The 16,288-nt window shown below is 38.5% G+C and overlaps 1 protein-coding gene across 1 annotated transcript in view; it reads left to right on the forward strand.

Moving 5' to 3' along the window:
* RGS22 (regulator of G protein signaling 22) overlaps positions 1–16,288 on the forward strand; it is a 62,601-nt gene that overhangs the window by 2,140 nt on the left and 44,173 nt on the right. Inside the window, exons 2-6 of the mRNA XM_056330458.1 lie at positions 415–477; positions 8,536–8,757; positions 12,525–12,610; positions 14,446–14,611; positions 14,960–15,131. Of these exons, the coding sequence (XP_056186433.1) occupies positions 415–477; positions 8,536–8,757; positions 12,525–12,610; positions 14,446–14,611; positions 14,960–15,131 (709 nt within the window). The remainder of the gene's footprint in view (positions 1–414; positions 478–8,535; positions 8,758–12,524; positions 12,611–14,445; positions 14,612–14,959; positions 15,132–16,288) is intronic.

Consider the following 16,288-nt stretch of genomic DNA (forward strand, 5'->3'; position numbering starts at 1 on the left):
GCATGGGAGCAGAAGCAGCCTCTGGTGAACTTTTATACTCCCCTCCTTCCCAGATGCAAGAGAGAAAGGTATAATGTGGGGAATTTCTAAACTGTTAGCTTATCCATATTTTTTCAAGAGTAAACACTCAGATTTTCAGCTTTTAGAAGCTGTTAGATTTATGAACACTGAATTTGTGAATTTCTTGAGAAAGGATTTACTTTCTTATGTGTTTTTTAAATTGCTGAGAACCTCAGTAGTGTGCAATGGCTAGGTTATAATGATGCAATGATTATATTCTCAAAAGTGGGAAATAACATTTTGCAAAAGTTTGCATGCCATATCTCATGGAGAAATAATTGAGGCAACAGTGCATTCAACCCATGTCAGCACAGATTAGTACAAGCCTTGCTTTGTGGTTTTGTCTCCCTACAGGAAGAATACTTAGCCACAGATGATATGCTTGTGGACTACTTCAATGAATTTTTGAGTCTTCCAGTAAGTGCCTTACAGAAATCTCTTGCAAAATACAAGAAATATCTTACTAAGATTAATAGTAAGGTAATTCAACTTAGAATATTTCGCATTTTGCCACTGGGTAGTTAAATGGCTTTTACAATATGTCTGTAATTTAATGGCAACAACTCTTTATTGCTCAATGTTATTTTCAGTATCAGGAAAAAACACCTAGTATCTGGGCTTCTGGGGACATGTTTTCTCTTGCAGATTTATGTATTTAAATCACAGTGCACCAAACCAGTATAATTAGGAAATGAAAGACGCATAAATACTTATTAAAAAAGTATAAGGAGTCCACTTCTATTCCAGTACCACATGCTGACATAACAAATGTTTGTCCTTTTGCATTCTTCTGGTAACACACTCGGTGATTAATAAATATTCTAGCTCAGGAACCAACTCAGTTTCTCTTCATGGCTGTGAAGGTCTCAAAGTTGGCACTTCCCTCTTCTCCCTTTCCATCTGCATCTAGAAGTATGTAGCCTTACGCTGTGTTCTGTGTGCTGATCAGGTTGCAGTTAGACCACCATACCCAGTGCCCTATATTAAATCCATTGCCCTACATTTTGTTCCTTTTCCCCATAAACTACCCTGCCTCCCCACACTCTCACAAGAGTCATATGTACTATCCTGCTCCCTTAATGTAGCAACCTCACCCAATAGTATTCATGGCCCTATCTTCATTCTCTCCATCCCTACACCTCACACCCATACTCCCCTGCAAGGTTGCTCAGACCTTTCCACAGTGTCACAGTGGCTCCTGTGGGGTCTCCCAGACAATCTACCACAGAGCTGCCCCACAGTCTGTCCCCCTCCTAAAGTACTACAGTCCAACAGACTGCACTACGACAACATATACTCATTTCTGCAGTTTGCTTGGTAGGCACCATCACCAGCATTAGGAAAGGGAAGAATATTTCTTGATGCTTCTTGGACCTAAGACTGTGGTGCAGCCTCTTTTGGAATAAATTCAGTTAGATTCAGGCTTACTAAACTAAACATAGATGTGCTCTCTAAGACAAACTGAACTAGATATAGATGTGCTTTCTAAGCCACATCATAGATTTGTGTAAAAGTACACATAATGGGAGTTGCAGAACTAAGGATGGTAGAATGGTGTTCTAATGCCCATTTTTTTATCTTAAAATAGAATCTGGAGGTATCAACTTTACATCAGTGTGGATTTTGTTCATAGCAGTGATACTGACTTCTTTCAGGAGCTCAGACTTTCACCACACTGCCAGATTTTTTCAAAGCTAGGGAGATACAGATGGAAGAAAATTGTGGAGAGAGGACTGTGTTTTTTCTCTCTCTCTTTTTTTTTTTTTTTTTTTTATTCCCCTTGCAGCTGCTTTAGGATGTCTGCCTAAATCCGAGCCTAACTACATAGCTTTTAAACCCAGATCTCCTTCCATGTGCCACGTTGTTCTTAGCATCGGGATACCATCCTGCACATCTCTGCTGCTTATTTGGAAATGATGGTACATTTTTTCCCCATATCACAGAGGATCGACTGGGTAAGAAGTTCAGCCTACTTAGTCTCTGGGTCTCCTTGGACATGCACAGATTCCAGGATATCTATTAGAGGCCAAAATTCCTTGGCCTCAGAGGGCTCCTCAGCCCACAGTCCTGGAACAGCTCAGCATCTCTGAACCACAGCAATTGTCCAGGTGCTCCTTACAGCTCTGGAAGCCCACAGAAAAGAATTCATGGACACTCCCGAGTAAACATGGTTTTACACTGGTAATCTTAATAGGTTTTTAACATGACACATGATGTCTCTTCTATATATTTAGGAAAACAGATGCTCTATTATCTATTTACCTGTAATGTTCTCATAATTGCTTTTGTTTTCTCATTGGTCTTTTCCTGAGGATTTACCCTCTTCAGGATTAAGTTATATTAATGCCTTGAGTTCTGTGGTTTGAATACCTTATATTCCCAATTCCCCTCTCCTTCTCAGAAGGTTTCTGCTAAAACACTGCATTGAAATTTCCATTGCTTTATTCTTGTTGTGCTTATACACTGTTGCCTAGGAACAGTATTACCCAGGTGTGCTAGTAGTTAGGCAACAAGTTAAACTGAAAATATTGTGTGACTTGATACAAGAAATCAGGGGTAGCGTGTGCTTATTTTAAGAGACTGCTGCTGTGTTGATTTATACCAATAGAGTATGGAAAATTGTAACACTGGGGACTTGCTATAGCGGCAGCAGATTTTTTTTTCTTTGATTTACAGTATATCCTCTCAGATATTCTGTTGTTATAATAATATTCAATACAATCTGACTTGAATATCTAGGTACTCCAAAGATCTACATACTGTAATGGAGGATAGTCTGTACAGAAAGTATTTCTGCAAGATAAAATAATACAAATAAACCTCATGAGGGCACTTGTTGCCCATAATATGGTGATTTCACAGTAGCAGAATTCAATTACATGACACACAAACAAGTTACACCTTCCTTAGTAACTAATCTAAAATGAAAGATTTAAGAGAAACATTGGTCTGGATACATTTCCATTTCTAGCTGGTCAGGCATCCCTAGAATTCAAATCTTTCATCCATGTATTTGAAACATCCCAGAATATGTTTAGCCAGGAGTGAAATTTCAGAAGTCAGAAACTGCCATCCAGCTCAGTGTTGGAGGCTTAAGAAAGAAAGCACAGTAGTGTCAACTTGTCTCCTGCACGCTGCAAGCTGCCTGCTACTCACTCCACTCCAAGTCCATGCTGGGGCCTTACCCCTCATATTCCAGTTACCAGTGATCTTGATGAGGACACACTCCTTATCTTTGCAACCTCAAGGGGTTGCACTAGAAATAAAAGACCTAACTGCATCTCAGCTGAAGCATATTCAGGAGATGACACTCTTCATTTCATAATGAGTCTCTGGCTGTGGGTTTCTCTTGCAGCACAAAGCTATCAAGTAACCACAATTTTATCAACTTCAGATTTGAAGACTACTTCTTTTGAAAGTCATTCTCACTATAAAAGCTCTCCACTGAGTAGTCTGGGATCCAGGATTTGATGCAGGTGATGATTCTGAAAACAAACAAAGCCCAAGTAACAAAGTTTGGGCCAATCGGTCATTCTGAAAACAGAACTGTCCTGAAAACCTAGTGCTGTGGAGAGTAAAACCAGACCTGATCTACGAGAAGCAGGTGATGGAAAGTGCAGGAAGCAATCAGCTCTGCTGCACAGTTCAGGCCCTTCTCTGTTTTGAAGATGGCTGTGAATATTTCAATGCATCAATTTAAGGCATGAATGTGTGCTCATTAGTTTCCTCTTGTCTTTTCCAGCTGTGTGGAGGGAGGCTGCAGGTGCAAAAACAACCTCCCTTAAAATGGCTTTTACATGAGAAAGGCTCTACTTGTATGATATGTTGAGACTTATCCAGGACTAAAACTTGCTTGATATCTTTGACATCCAAGGAAGCAAAAGAAGCATTCCTGACATCTTATTGATAGTGACTTTTCTCAAAATGCTCTTCTCCTTTCTCTTAATTAGGTTGTGGTATGTGGTTGTGACTTGTGTCTTATCAACAGAAGGGAAATCCTGGACTCGTTAAAGTCAGTGGGAGAGTTGCCATTGACCATTGTGTGCAGTGTGAATTTTCCAGGCACTTGATAGAGCTGCTCAGATTCTCTTCTGGTCTGGACTCTCACTGACGTTTATTTATGATACACACATACCCATCTTAAGGAAGTTTTGGCAAAGCTCCTGGATGAGGTCTCTATTCATTCCCACCCTTTCAGGGCCTTAACCTAAGAAGCGGCCAAGCTGTGGTCACTCTCTTTCTCTTGGGATCAAACTACATTATTTGGGGTGGGATGTGGTGAGCATATTTACACATTTGTTAACTGTATCTGAAGTGAAGTATATCTGAAAACTGTTAAGGCAGAGAACAGTGAGATTTATATGTCTGATATCCTGGCAACACGGTGATGGATGCTGTTTTGGTTTCTGTTTTGGGAGGACTGAGAGAAATTTGCCTTCCTTTCAGTTAAGTGTATAACTTTAGGTTTCAGAATTATGTATTCTATTTATTCTTCAACTGAAACCATATTCAGTGTGCACTTGATGGCTAAGAGATTCTTTGCTGTCAAAAATGTACATGCAATTGTTTGTTTATTTAATAGTATTGCTGTACCACAGTCTGAAAACAGCTTTTTGTTGTTTGCTTGGAGAATTTTTCTGAAGCTGAGATTACTACGCTGAGTTCATCGGTCATACTGGGTTCAAGGGGAGAACTGCCTGAGTGAAATAGTTTGTATACAGTCTTTGTTGGTATTCTCAAGTCCTTGTTGATCCTATTTATTGTGCTAAATCAATAATGTATGAAGCCCAAGCTTCAAGGCTCCTGCCAAACCTGATTTATTTTTTCTTAATATCTTGAGGTATAATTTGGCTCTGGAGTTTTCCCTCTCTGTCTTCAAAGGATCAAAAATTGGCCCAAACTAGAGAAAGAATGATACACTTAGTCTTTGGTTAGTGTATTTTACTTGTCTGTAAAAAGCCAAACCACTTGCCAAATGTGGGGTAAGAAAGACATTTCTTAGTATATTAGATTGGCACACATAATTTTCCCCCTTCCTTTATAGTGTAGGCTGTCATCCACTCCTTAACACAGGCATCTTCACTGAAGAGATTCCTCATTATTGCAAAGACCTAGAATATTGGTGGTGTCATAAACCTCTCTCATTATTATCCTGTGAAACATTGTAGGATTTTACAGCACTTGGCTTCAGTGGGAAAGGTTTTATGTTTACTACAGAGTATTGAACAGGGTTTTTTTGTGTGGCTTGTAATGTGTGGGAATGGTTAGTGCATTTTGCTCCAAAGTTCTTCACATACTGAAAGGGAAATGGATTGACTGATCCTTTCTCCTGTACTGTAACTGGGAAAATGTTTCCTACAAGAAATCAGGTTAATTATATTTGGTTTTGTGTTCCCATCTGATTTTTGTCATAACATGATCACTTTTATTTTTGTGGTGGGGATGAGTTAAGGTCAGGACCTGTTCTTTTGTTATACTAATAAAAACATTCTGATTTCTCATTCTAGTTTTCTTAAGTAAGCAAGTAATATACACTTGTCCAGAAAGGTTTTAACTATTCTAAAATGCTTTTATATGATAGTTTGATAAGATGCTCTATCTGGTAGAATTTGGGTACAGAATCATAGATCACTTAGGCTGGAAGGGGCTTTGCGGAGGTCTGTAGTCCAGCTTCTTGCTCAAAGCAGGGTCAGTGCTTTAGTATAGAGATCAGGTTGCCTGGCACTTTCTCCAGCTGATCTTGATAACCTCCAACAAACAATTCCATAGTATCTCTGGACAGCCTGTTACAATGCTAATCATCCCCAAATTGCCTTTTTTTCTTATACCCATTTGAGACCTCTGTTGTTTCAGTGTATGACCATGGTCTCTTGTCCTTCCACCATGTACCTCTGTGGAAAGCCTGGCTGTAACTTCTCAGTAACCCCTTTGTAAGTACTGTAAGACTTCTGCTAGGTCCTCTCTGAGCTGTCTCCATGCTAAACAAGTCCTCTACCCTCGGCCTCTCCTCACAGGGCAAATGTTCCAGCCTCTGACTGTCTCAGTGGTCTTCTGCTGAACTTACTGAAATATATGAACATTCTTCTTGTACTGGGGACCCAAATCTGGGTGAAGTATTTCAGATATAGTGTTACTAGTGTCAAGCAAAGAGGATCTGCTGGCTGCTCTCTGACTGATACAAGAAGTATGCATGCCTCCTGATGTTCTTGGGGATAGGTAATTATACCTTGGTCCAAAACCCAGAAGTCTGGACTAGAACCACCTTTTTGAGTCAAATATGTAGCGTATGAAGTCTTAATGTTCTTCTCCCATCAGTGTATGCTATTTTGTTCCATTAGTACATTTGTCTTATAAATGATTTGTAGTCGGGCTCCCAAAATAGCAATATACTTTACATTTTAAAAATCGCCACTAACATCTGTTTCACTACGTTAAAAGTTGCTGTATGTTTTCTGTTCAGTTAATTAGAAAGCATACTGAAAAAAGTAGACATAGAATAAGTTACAAAGGATTAAGTAAAAGTAGATGTGTGTGATAAACTAACACTTAGTTTTCAAGTTGAACAACATGGAACTAAAATAATCTGGTTGTGTCTAGTCATGCAGCCCTATATTTTGGAATTTGGACTTTGTTTGCTTTTTTCCACTAGCAAGAACATTTCAAATCTTAAGAGACTGAGGCACCTTGTTTCTTAGTGTGCTTTCTTCTGTGTCTTTCTTCAAAACATAAAATAAATGAGAATACATTTGGAGGTTATTAAGGTTGCACTTAGTCACTTAAAAGCTGGTAGCAGCCCAAATTAGGTTTGAAAGTAAATGAAATGTACACATAGCAAATTGGGAGGAGGACTGAATGAAGTATAGAGAAATCCATTACACATAAAAGGCTCTTTAGACTGCTGTTCAGTACATCTGGAGAAAAAACACTAAAACCTGCAGAGTACCCTGGAGAAAATTAATGCCAGAAGAGGCACAAGGTGTCAGAGAACAAAAACCAAGTCATGATTTCAACTGAAGTTAGGTAACTAAACAGAGTAATGCAATTCGATGCCTGGCTCTAAGCAGTGACAGTCTGATGTCATAGGCACGAATCATACACTTAAAGCTCTCACATGCTATGTGCTTTGCCAGGCTGAGCCTCCACAGTGGGAAGTTATGGAATAAGCAGGGAATGTTGTAACCACATGTTGCAGCCACATGGTTCGATCCTGGGCATTGCTCTACAAGACGTTGATCAACAAGGGGGCTTCAAACAGAAGCAACAAAATAGCTAACACTGATGTGTTTACTTTGGAATTAAACAGGTGTGAAGAAGAATAAAACTGGCCTGTAATATATTTTTATATGTAGCGTGTATTCAGCATATCTAGTATGTATATGAATTATGTCTATGTGTGTGTATATATGATATATGAAAAAGTTCAAGGAAATGAAAAATTCAGTGCTTGAAAAAATAAAATAATCTTATTAAGTGCAGGGGAACGACAACTGTACAAACACCAGGTGGGATCCTGTCTGGAATGAAGCCAAAAAGAATTTTGGCACTAGGTCTGGATATGGCCAGGATTTTCTTCAGTTCTTAAATACAACATACGCTTTTGTTTTCCAGCTCTGTGCGGAGACGCTTATATGCTCTGGTTGTATATAATCTTGTATTCATAACTGTCTTGGGTATCCCCCATTACTTCTATAAAATCCATCCGTATTTTCTTTCTTCATTTCAAGTAAGAGAATTTGAAAGATAGTCTTTTAGGGAAATACCTAATATGAGAGGTCAAAAGATGAAAGATGGCTTTGTTTTGATGTGTACACAAGTAATGGTTTTTTTGGAGTTGACAGAAGTTACAATTAGCTGAAGTTGAAATTTGGTCTACCCCATGTATTACACAGTACCTGTCTGAACTAGTGATGTACAATAAAACTTACTACAGGCCATAGGTTTTGGTAGGTGTTTGACCTACAAGTAATAACATGGTGAAAAGCCTTTCCTACATATGGAAACCTTCAGATTCATCCTCCTCAAATGCATCTCACATTTAAAAGGTCAGCTTCATTGTTAAACTTTTCAAGCCTTAATTGTTTGTGGTAAAGAATGAGAGAATAACATTGGAGATTTGATCACGTAGGTAAGTAGTCCCCTGCAGAACAGTTACTAAAGTCACTGTGAATTATATATTCTAAACATTTGTGTACTGGATCTATTATTTGCATGTGAAAAAGACTGGTCTGTGTTCTAGAATGAGTTAAATTCTTGACAATTAAGCATAGCTGAGACAAAAAGTAGGAATGCTTTGGAAAGCTGTACAGCAAAGAGACTAAAGAAAGGAATACAGAAAAATTACTATTTCAGACCCTGAACATAAGCTACAGCAGGCAAGAGAAAGAAGCCTTGTAGTACCAACTTGTGTTCTATAGGATGCTTCTATACGTCAAAAAGTAACTTTCTTAAATGAAAGAGTTCCCTTTTCTTTTGCAGACTTTTGTCCAGCCAGTTAAGTTTAACTCTGACTTTGGGGTTTTTGAAGTAGTTAATGATGCCCCACAATGCCTGGAAAGCCAGCTGAAAAAAATTCCACATGATCAGAAACCTCCAAACCCTATTTATGATGTTCTAAGGAAAGCAAAGAATGATGGGCAGCTCTCCAAAATGCGCAGCACTTCTCCAACCTTCTATATTGATCCAAATTACAACACTCTGGTAAGCATCTTATAGCCCCTGATTTTATATTTAGATCTTACTGTAGAGATACTGGCAGTAGTTATTGTTGTGTTTGGCTTGGTAGCTTGGGAAAAATGTTAATTTATGTTAGGAAAACATAATGATGGGCCAGATTATGCCCTGCAACGCACATGTGTCTAGCAGACAAGTGAATGGAATTACAGATGTACATCCTGTAGCACAGAATTTTGAAGATTCTGTAGGGCAGGATTCAGTTGTGTGGTCTGAATATTTTTTAATATTAAAAGAAAAAATATTATGACAACAGTTACTTTAGTAGTGATCCCTGGAATGTGCAAATTGACTGAAACTAATGCATCTCAGTCTTTCCTTATTAATTAATTTCCTTGTGTGGCTATGAGCTCATCTGTGGTCTGGCAACACATAAGTCTCTCTTCCATTAATTCCCAAAGGATTTACATGGTTAGCATCAATTGAAATGGCCAGAGAAAATAATCTTTGGCAACAAGAAGGCTAAACTAATGGAAAGATAGGTTGGATTTTAGAAAAAAAAATCCTGTTTCAGACTTGCTCAGACAGAATCAATTTTGGTTTTCTTACCTGTTTACTTTCAGGGCTTTTTTCAGTATCAAATTGGGCAAGTTAAAATCAGGAGTTGAAGCACCATATACACCTGAGAGGATACAAGACGGTGAAGTTAGTTGTGGGAGTTTACCTCTAAACAACAGCTTTGAAGGAGAAAAAGTATTTCACTGGGATACTTGGTTTATTCCTTTCTTGCTTATTTTGCATTGGTGTGACCGATGTGACTTCAGTTCATTTCATTCAAGGCCAGTCTAAGGTCTTGCTACATTTTCAGAAGGGGCTGCTCTGTATTACGTCATAGCTGGAAAGCTGAGGGAAAAGCAGGGAGTTGTAACAGACTGCTGCTTCGCTTAGTGCGAGCTTAATGATTTTCAGAAAAGAAAACAGTGTTGAGAGAGAGGTCAAAAGGCAATGATGATTAAGAAAATGATAGTAATGTGAGACTGCAATTATATGCATCTAAACTGGACAAATGTTACAATAAGACAAGGCTCACAGACACCCTTACTGTGTCAAATAATTATTTTCACCAATACTTTGCTTGAGAGCAAAAAAGCAGAAAAGCTAGTCTGGATTTCTTATTTGCTCTCAGGATTCAATAGAGGAAATATTATGTGCTTGTGCAAGTGTGGTTAACCTTGCTCTTGGGGATAACATCACATCATGGCAACTGTGAATGGCCTTTCTTGACAAATTCAAAGTAATTTCACTATTACTTACATCTTTCATGTGGTTTGAAGCAACAAGGCTCCTGTATTATTTAAGAACATTTCTCTGGGCCATTTTCCATAGATGGGAAGCACGATAGCCCTTTGAGGAGCTGTACCTTTCTGTACACTTCCTTCTCCTTTTGAGGGGAAAGGGTGATATTTCTCATTTTTGATTCCTCCTTTACTGGACAGGTAACATAGATGCATTACGCAGCTCAGCTTGGTATCTCAAGGTTGAGCTGGAACAAAAGGCCTGCAAAACAACATACCAAAAATTGTTACTGCCACTACACAAGGTGAAAGAAGGCAGCTTCATTCATTGTACTACGCTGTAACTGAACCAGAAGAAGTCACCCCAGACCAACTGCATCAAGTAGTTCAGTTCAAATCAAATAGGATTTGATCTTTCAGGCATTGGGTGATGCTGCCTTGTTTGATTTGACTGCTTTCTTTACACTAAAGAGATTGAACATTACATTGCTACAAAGAGTTACCTTGAGTGGCCATCACTGGCACATTACTAATGAAAATGAGCTATAACTGGAGAATCTCAGTAGGCCCTTCAGGCTACAGCCTGAATTAAAACACATCTTCCCTAAGAAATACACCTAGTGGTATTTTTCTCTGTATTTTACTTCCCTCTCAGACTGTTACAAATTTACAGGTAAGAAAAAGTTCTCTGCATGTGTGCATGCGTAATTGCAAATTATTGATATGGAGGTAAGTATCTTCTTATCGGTATTCAAAATCAACATGGTGTAAAATATATTAAGAAAAAAAACTGCAGAGTTGGGTAGAATTGATCACAACTATGGAAAGAAACTGGCTGGCATCCCACATACCTTACTTCAGAGAAACCCCAGTTCAGCAAAGCACTTAAGTATGTGTTTAACTTTAATCAAGGGAAGTTAAACACATGCTTAAACTTAAACACGTGCTAAAAGCTTTGCTGGATTGGGTCCCAGCAAGGCCTAAGGCTGACTGGGTAAGGAAGCTAACCAAGGTAACAAACCCCATCAGATTAAATGTAGCATCTTTCTCTGTGCAACGAGAAAGACTAGAGATTCTTTTGTTCTGATACTATACATAAATTTGTGTACCAGCCATGTACAGATGTGAACATGTTATGAATCACTCAGATAAAAAACTGGGCTGTGAGTCAGCAAATACATAAATATTAAATGCCAAAATAAAGAGACAATCTTCAGTATTTCAGAAAAGCTTGTCTGTTACCAAAAAGAGGCATACACTATGTGGTTGGGAATAATTAGCCTCCATCTCCACAAATTACATTGTATGAGCCACTGCCAACATAAGCTTTCCATATTTTGAAGTATTTTCTTCTCTCTAAATGAAACCACCCACTTTCTGAGTAATTCAGATTTTTTTTCAATCCCCTACAGATATATATGAGGCAGAAATAACCCTTGTCCCTAATGGATTATTAGCTCATGGAAAGAAAATTTAAAATGTAATCTGCATAAACCGATTATTTGATATAGCAAGTAGCATGATCCTTGCCCAAACTTCACCTGTTTTTATGGACAAGGGGACTTACTACATTCTTCCAAATCGTCAGTCTTAACCACTAAAAGGAAAAATGCACCTCAGATAAATAAAACAGGCTATCCCCTAAGAGTGGAAGAAATATGCTCTTAAAAAACATGTTACAAAGTGTGCTGTGTGTCATTTCTAAGGGAAATATCTATGGATCACTGTGGTTTATAATGCTCTCTGTGTGAGACCCTAGGCATAGTTTTTTGGTTAGCTGGCTCTGTGTAGCTCACTGCTTAACACCTCCCTTTCACACCGCAAACCACTCTTTGGAGGCATCTTCCTTTCTGCTTTGAGGAGGCACTCAGACCTTCGGAGCAGAAATCTGTTATGGGCACGACTCATAACACACTTAGGTTTCCACTATCATAGTTACTGTATGCAATGCAGTTATGCAATGCTGCAGCATGGAAGTGGGAAAGGTGGTAACTGATTGGCTTTTTATTTTTTCAGTTTTATTTTTAATATCCACAGTGCTCTCGTTCTGGGGGATAATTTAACATAAGCATTCCTTATTCTTTGAATTATTGAGGAAAAATGTGATAGTGTTTATGTGTAACATGCGATAAAGTCAGAAAAATTAGCAGTTTCCTATTGCAGAAAATTTATGAGCGTCTAATTTGTATTTGGAACTGTACAGTAAAAGCATGATTCATACACACATTATTTCTGAAGGAAAACCACCCATGATTTGTTTAGAAAACTGCACACATAGGTGAAATCAGATTTAGACCTTTTTAGCTGTTAATAGGAAAGCAAATTAACTCAATTGTCCCAGCATGATTAAGGCTAAACTGGATAATAAAGGTGATACTCACTGTGTATTTGTCTTCCTGAGACAGCTTCTGTAGAAGGGGGGTGGAGAGAATCAGTTACATGGCAAACAAACCAAGAAAGTCAAGAATGTTGCAAAACTTTGGCATTTCTTTTTAATAGTGTCTTGACCGAGAACAGGCAATTCAGTGGATTAAGAAAGAAAGGCTTCCAGCATTCCTAGAAAGTGACTGTTACTTTGAATACAGGTATTGCAAACTTCTACGCTGCCTTTCAGTTTTAAATTTGTACATTTTTCTCTTCTGTTTAATTTACCTTGACAGTACTCTTAACATGTTTTCTCCCACCTCTAGTCCTGTTTGTTTAATTTTAGAATTCTAGTGACCTGGATAAAGACTTTTATCACTCATAATTCTGTAATTTTCCTTGACCATGAATTACATACTATATCACACTGTTACAAAGAGAGTAAGGATGGGGTTTACTGATTTCTAAATGTCTGTTCCACAGAGATATCATGGTAGCAATACATCTTTCTCTGTCAATATGTAAGCCACATAAGTGGAAGTTATGAATCCATGAAATCTATTTGGAAAAAACAGCCAGTCCTTTTTATTTCAATTATTAGTTTTGTGTCTTTGGGCCCAGTGTCAGACTTCCTTTTGCAAGGCCCTTTGTGGGATGCTGTGGCATAGTCAAATGATTTACACACTTGCTATATTTTTCCAGATGTCCTTTCAGCAGATGTTCAGGAGATTTATTGTACTTTTTGGGAGGATCTGCCTCTACATTTCTTAAGGTTATGTCTGGATGCTGATAGTTGTGGTGTGTTTCAGAAGCCCTAAAAGAAGAGGCAGCCTGGTAGTGCAGTTCACAGAACTCATGTTTGCTGATTGTCACGACAGACTAATTACTGGGGTATAGATATCTACATTAAAAATTTCAAAATATTTTAAACTTTCAATATCCCAAAGACTGCACTTTTCCTCCATCTCTCTGTTAAACTCTGGAATGTCTGGGACAGTCAAGGAGAAAACCACGCAAAGAACAATCAAACCATGAAAGAATGCTTTATTTTACCTTTAGTAGCAGTCTGCTTTACAGGTATCTCAGCCTTACGAAACACTAGCTTTGATCTTCTGCTATAGCAAAGTATTTCTTTGATCAAGCAGAGTTACCTATGAGTATTGGTAAAATACTCAATACATAAAACTAACTTGAAGCATGGACCTAATTTCCATTGACATCAGTGATTTAAGTGCTTTCCTGAATCAGAATCTAGATAAACTGAGATGCTAAAAGGAAAACTTGCGTTTAAAGGTGAAGACAGCCTAACCCTAGAACAAAATGCTATTTGCCCTCAAATATGGGGGACAAACAAAACTGGGCATTCGTTCATGGTTGCAGGCTCAGGCACAGGCTTCTTTTTCCCTTCACATGCACCTTGGTTGGTTTTGTACTGCTTTCTTAGTTAAGTTCTGCTCCAGTTATTGCAGTTCTAAGACTGCCTTTCCTGAGCACTGCGAGGTTCATGCGAACACAAGGTAGCACTGGCATGCGTTTCAGTACTATGAAGTCCTCATACAGCAGCCAGCTGAATATTATAGCGCCAGCTGTCTTGTTATCATCTGAAAGTTCAATTAGTATGATTGCTGCTGTGCACTGCTGCTGGAAGATTGCTTGTATCAGGAGCAGGAAATAAAGTGCCTGGTGGAGAAACAGGGCTTCTGCAACCTGGGAGAATATTTCCATTTTAGTGATTAAAATGTTCAAGGGCTTCTGGGCAGGGCTTGAAACTGCATAGATACATGCGAGGTCATCCTGACAGAAATCGGTTTTACTGGTAAAGCTTGATAATGCAAAGCAGGCCACCATCTGTAAAGCTGGTGGACTATGGAGTGACAACATTGGCATTTACATATGTGACAGCAGGCGAAGGGTGAAATAATAAAGCTGATCATTAAGTTCTCTTTAACAATTTATTTTTAGATTGATCATGTTTTTTATTGCCTATTCTGGGGAAAATCAACTGTTTATCTGATTAAAAGCTAAAATCAACTATTGTCTCAACATTTAATTTCAGGCTGGCTAAATTGATATCACAGGTAGAATGGAGCAAGACTGGCATTAGTTTCATTATAGATAGTGACTACTATCCCTGGATAAGGAAGCAAGACCCAAGTTCTCCCCCTCCTGAGGAGGATGACATCTTGTTGACTATGAAGAAGTTCTACATATCGCTTGGCCAGGTAAATAAGCATGTTTAGCGGGTGTAACATCAAGAGAGACTGAAAGTATTGGGTTAAATTATTGTAACTGAGATCATAACGTAATTGGACAACTGATTCTCTGAATATCCCTTATTTTCAAAGCTCTTTGTGCTATAGAAGAAGGTTAATGGATTGTAATAAAGCTTAAACAGAAACAGCGTTAACAGTATGCTCAGCAACTGTTATACAGCTCTCTTCACTGGGAGCTATAACTACAGAAATCTACACAGACTGCACAAAATGCCTATAGACACTAAGCCCTCTGCTCTCAGAAACACTGCAATAAATAGAGAAATTTGGATTATTCTATGACATTTCTTTTCCTAGGCTACAGTTTCCCAGACAAAGGATTGGTTTACATTAGCACAACAAAGTGAATCCACGAAAACTACAGATTCATTTACGGATCCTGTAGCTTCTAGTCAAATTCAAGATATTCAGCGTTTGCCTGGGCAGCATGAAAGAGACGATTCATTAAGTGAAAACCATAGCCTTCTGGGTAAGTAATAGGGGCTCAGGCGTAGTATTTATAACATAACTCTGACTAGGTGGAAAGAAAAGGCATTCCAAGGAATTGCTGCTAACTCCACTTACTACCTTCTGAGTATCACATGGAACCTTAGGCTGCAGACAGGGATTTGTTTCTTTCCATAGACACAACATTGTATCAAAATTAGAGCTAGTAGCCAAGTAGTGTTGTGGTAGTAGAAGCCTCTTTTCTCACATATTTCTATAGATATCTCAAAGTTTCAGCTGAGGTTCCCCGCCACCCCCCCCCACCCCATCCCCCCATTTGATATGTTTTGAAAGACTTTCTTGTCTGGATTCTTTGGGTATTTGATAATGTATGATTTGTACTGCAGCCATTTTCTTAGGTTATTTATGTTGGGCACTTAAAGGCCCTTTGGCTGCCAGTTTTTATGAATCGTATAGAACATGGTTGCTTGTGACGTTTCTGTCTGTCTGTCAAATTTAACTGAAATTGTTCAGCAGGTTTCAAAGGTACTGAGAGAACATACAGAAGCACATATGGACATACCTGATTGCATAGCCTTGCTCCTGCTCTGTAGGCAATAGCAAGATGAATAGAGAAGACTCAGCTCATATGTTAGTTCTCCCCCATTTTCATAAACGAAAACATTTTAGACTCAGTATTCACCTGGTGTAGGGGTCAGGCACTAGAAGCAATAAAGGGCATCAGCTGAGTTTTTCAGAGCCAATTATAAAGAGTTCAATAGCTGAAGGTATTTTCTTGGACAATCCCATTTGAATTCCTTGCTCACTGCTTCAGTTGCATCAGGGTTATCAATGAATATCTTGAGCAAAACCCTGAGACACTTGGCTTTTGATTACTCAAGAGCGGTGTACCTCTCTCCCTAATTGCCTCAGGTCTTATGAAATTATTCTTTATGGTTTAGTTTCACAGAACCGTTAAGAAGCTCTAATTTTGATTGTCAAGTGAAAACATTTGAAATAACTTTAGAAATAAGAGAAGATATTTTAAATCACACTGGTATTTATTTTAATGTCAACATATTGTGCCATATGTACTTATACACAAAATTATGTAAGTGCAGAGCAGGGAATCTCTATGCCATATTCCTAATCCAAGTGTCTCTCTGTGACAGTGGCCAGCCCTGGAAGTGGCTTATTTTG

The sequence above is a fragment of the Falco biarmicus genome, chromosome 3, assembly GCF_023638135.1.
Source record: "Falco biarmicus isolate bFalBia1 chromosome 3, bFalBia1.pri, whole genome shotgun sequence".
Lineage (NCBI taxonomy): Eukaryota > Metazoa > Chordata > Aves > Falconiformes > Falconidae > Falco > Falco biarmicus.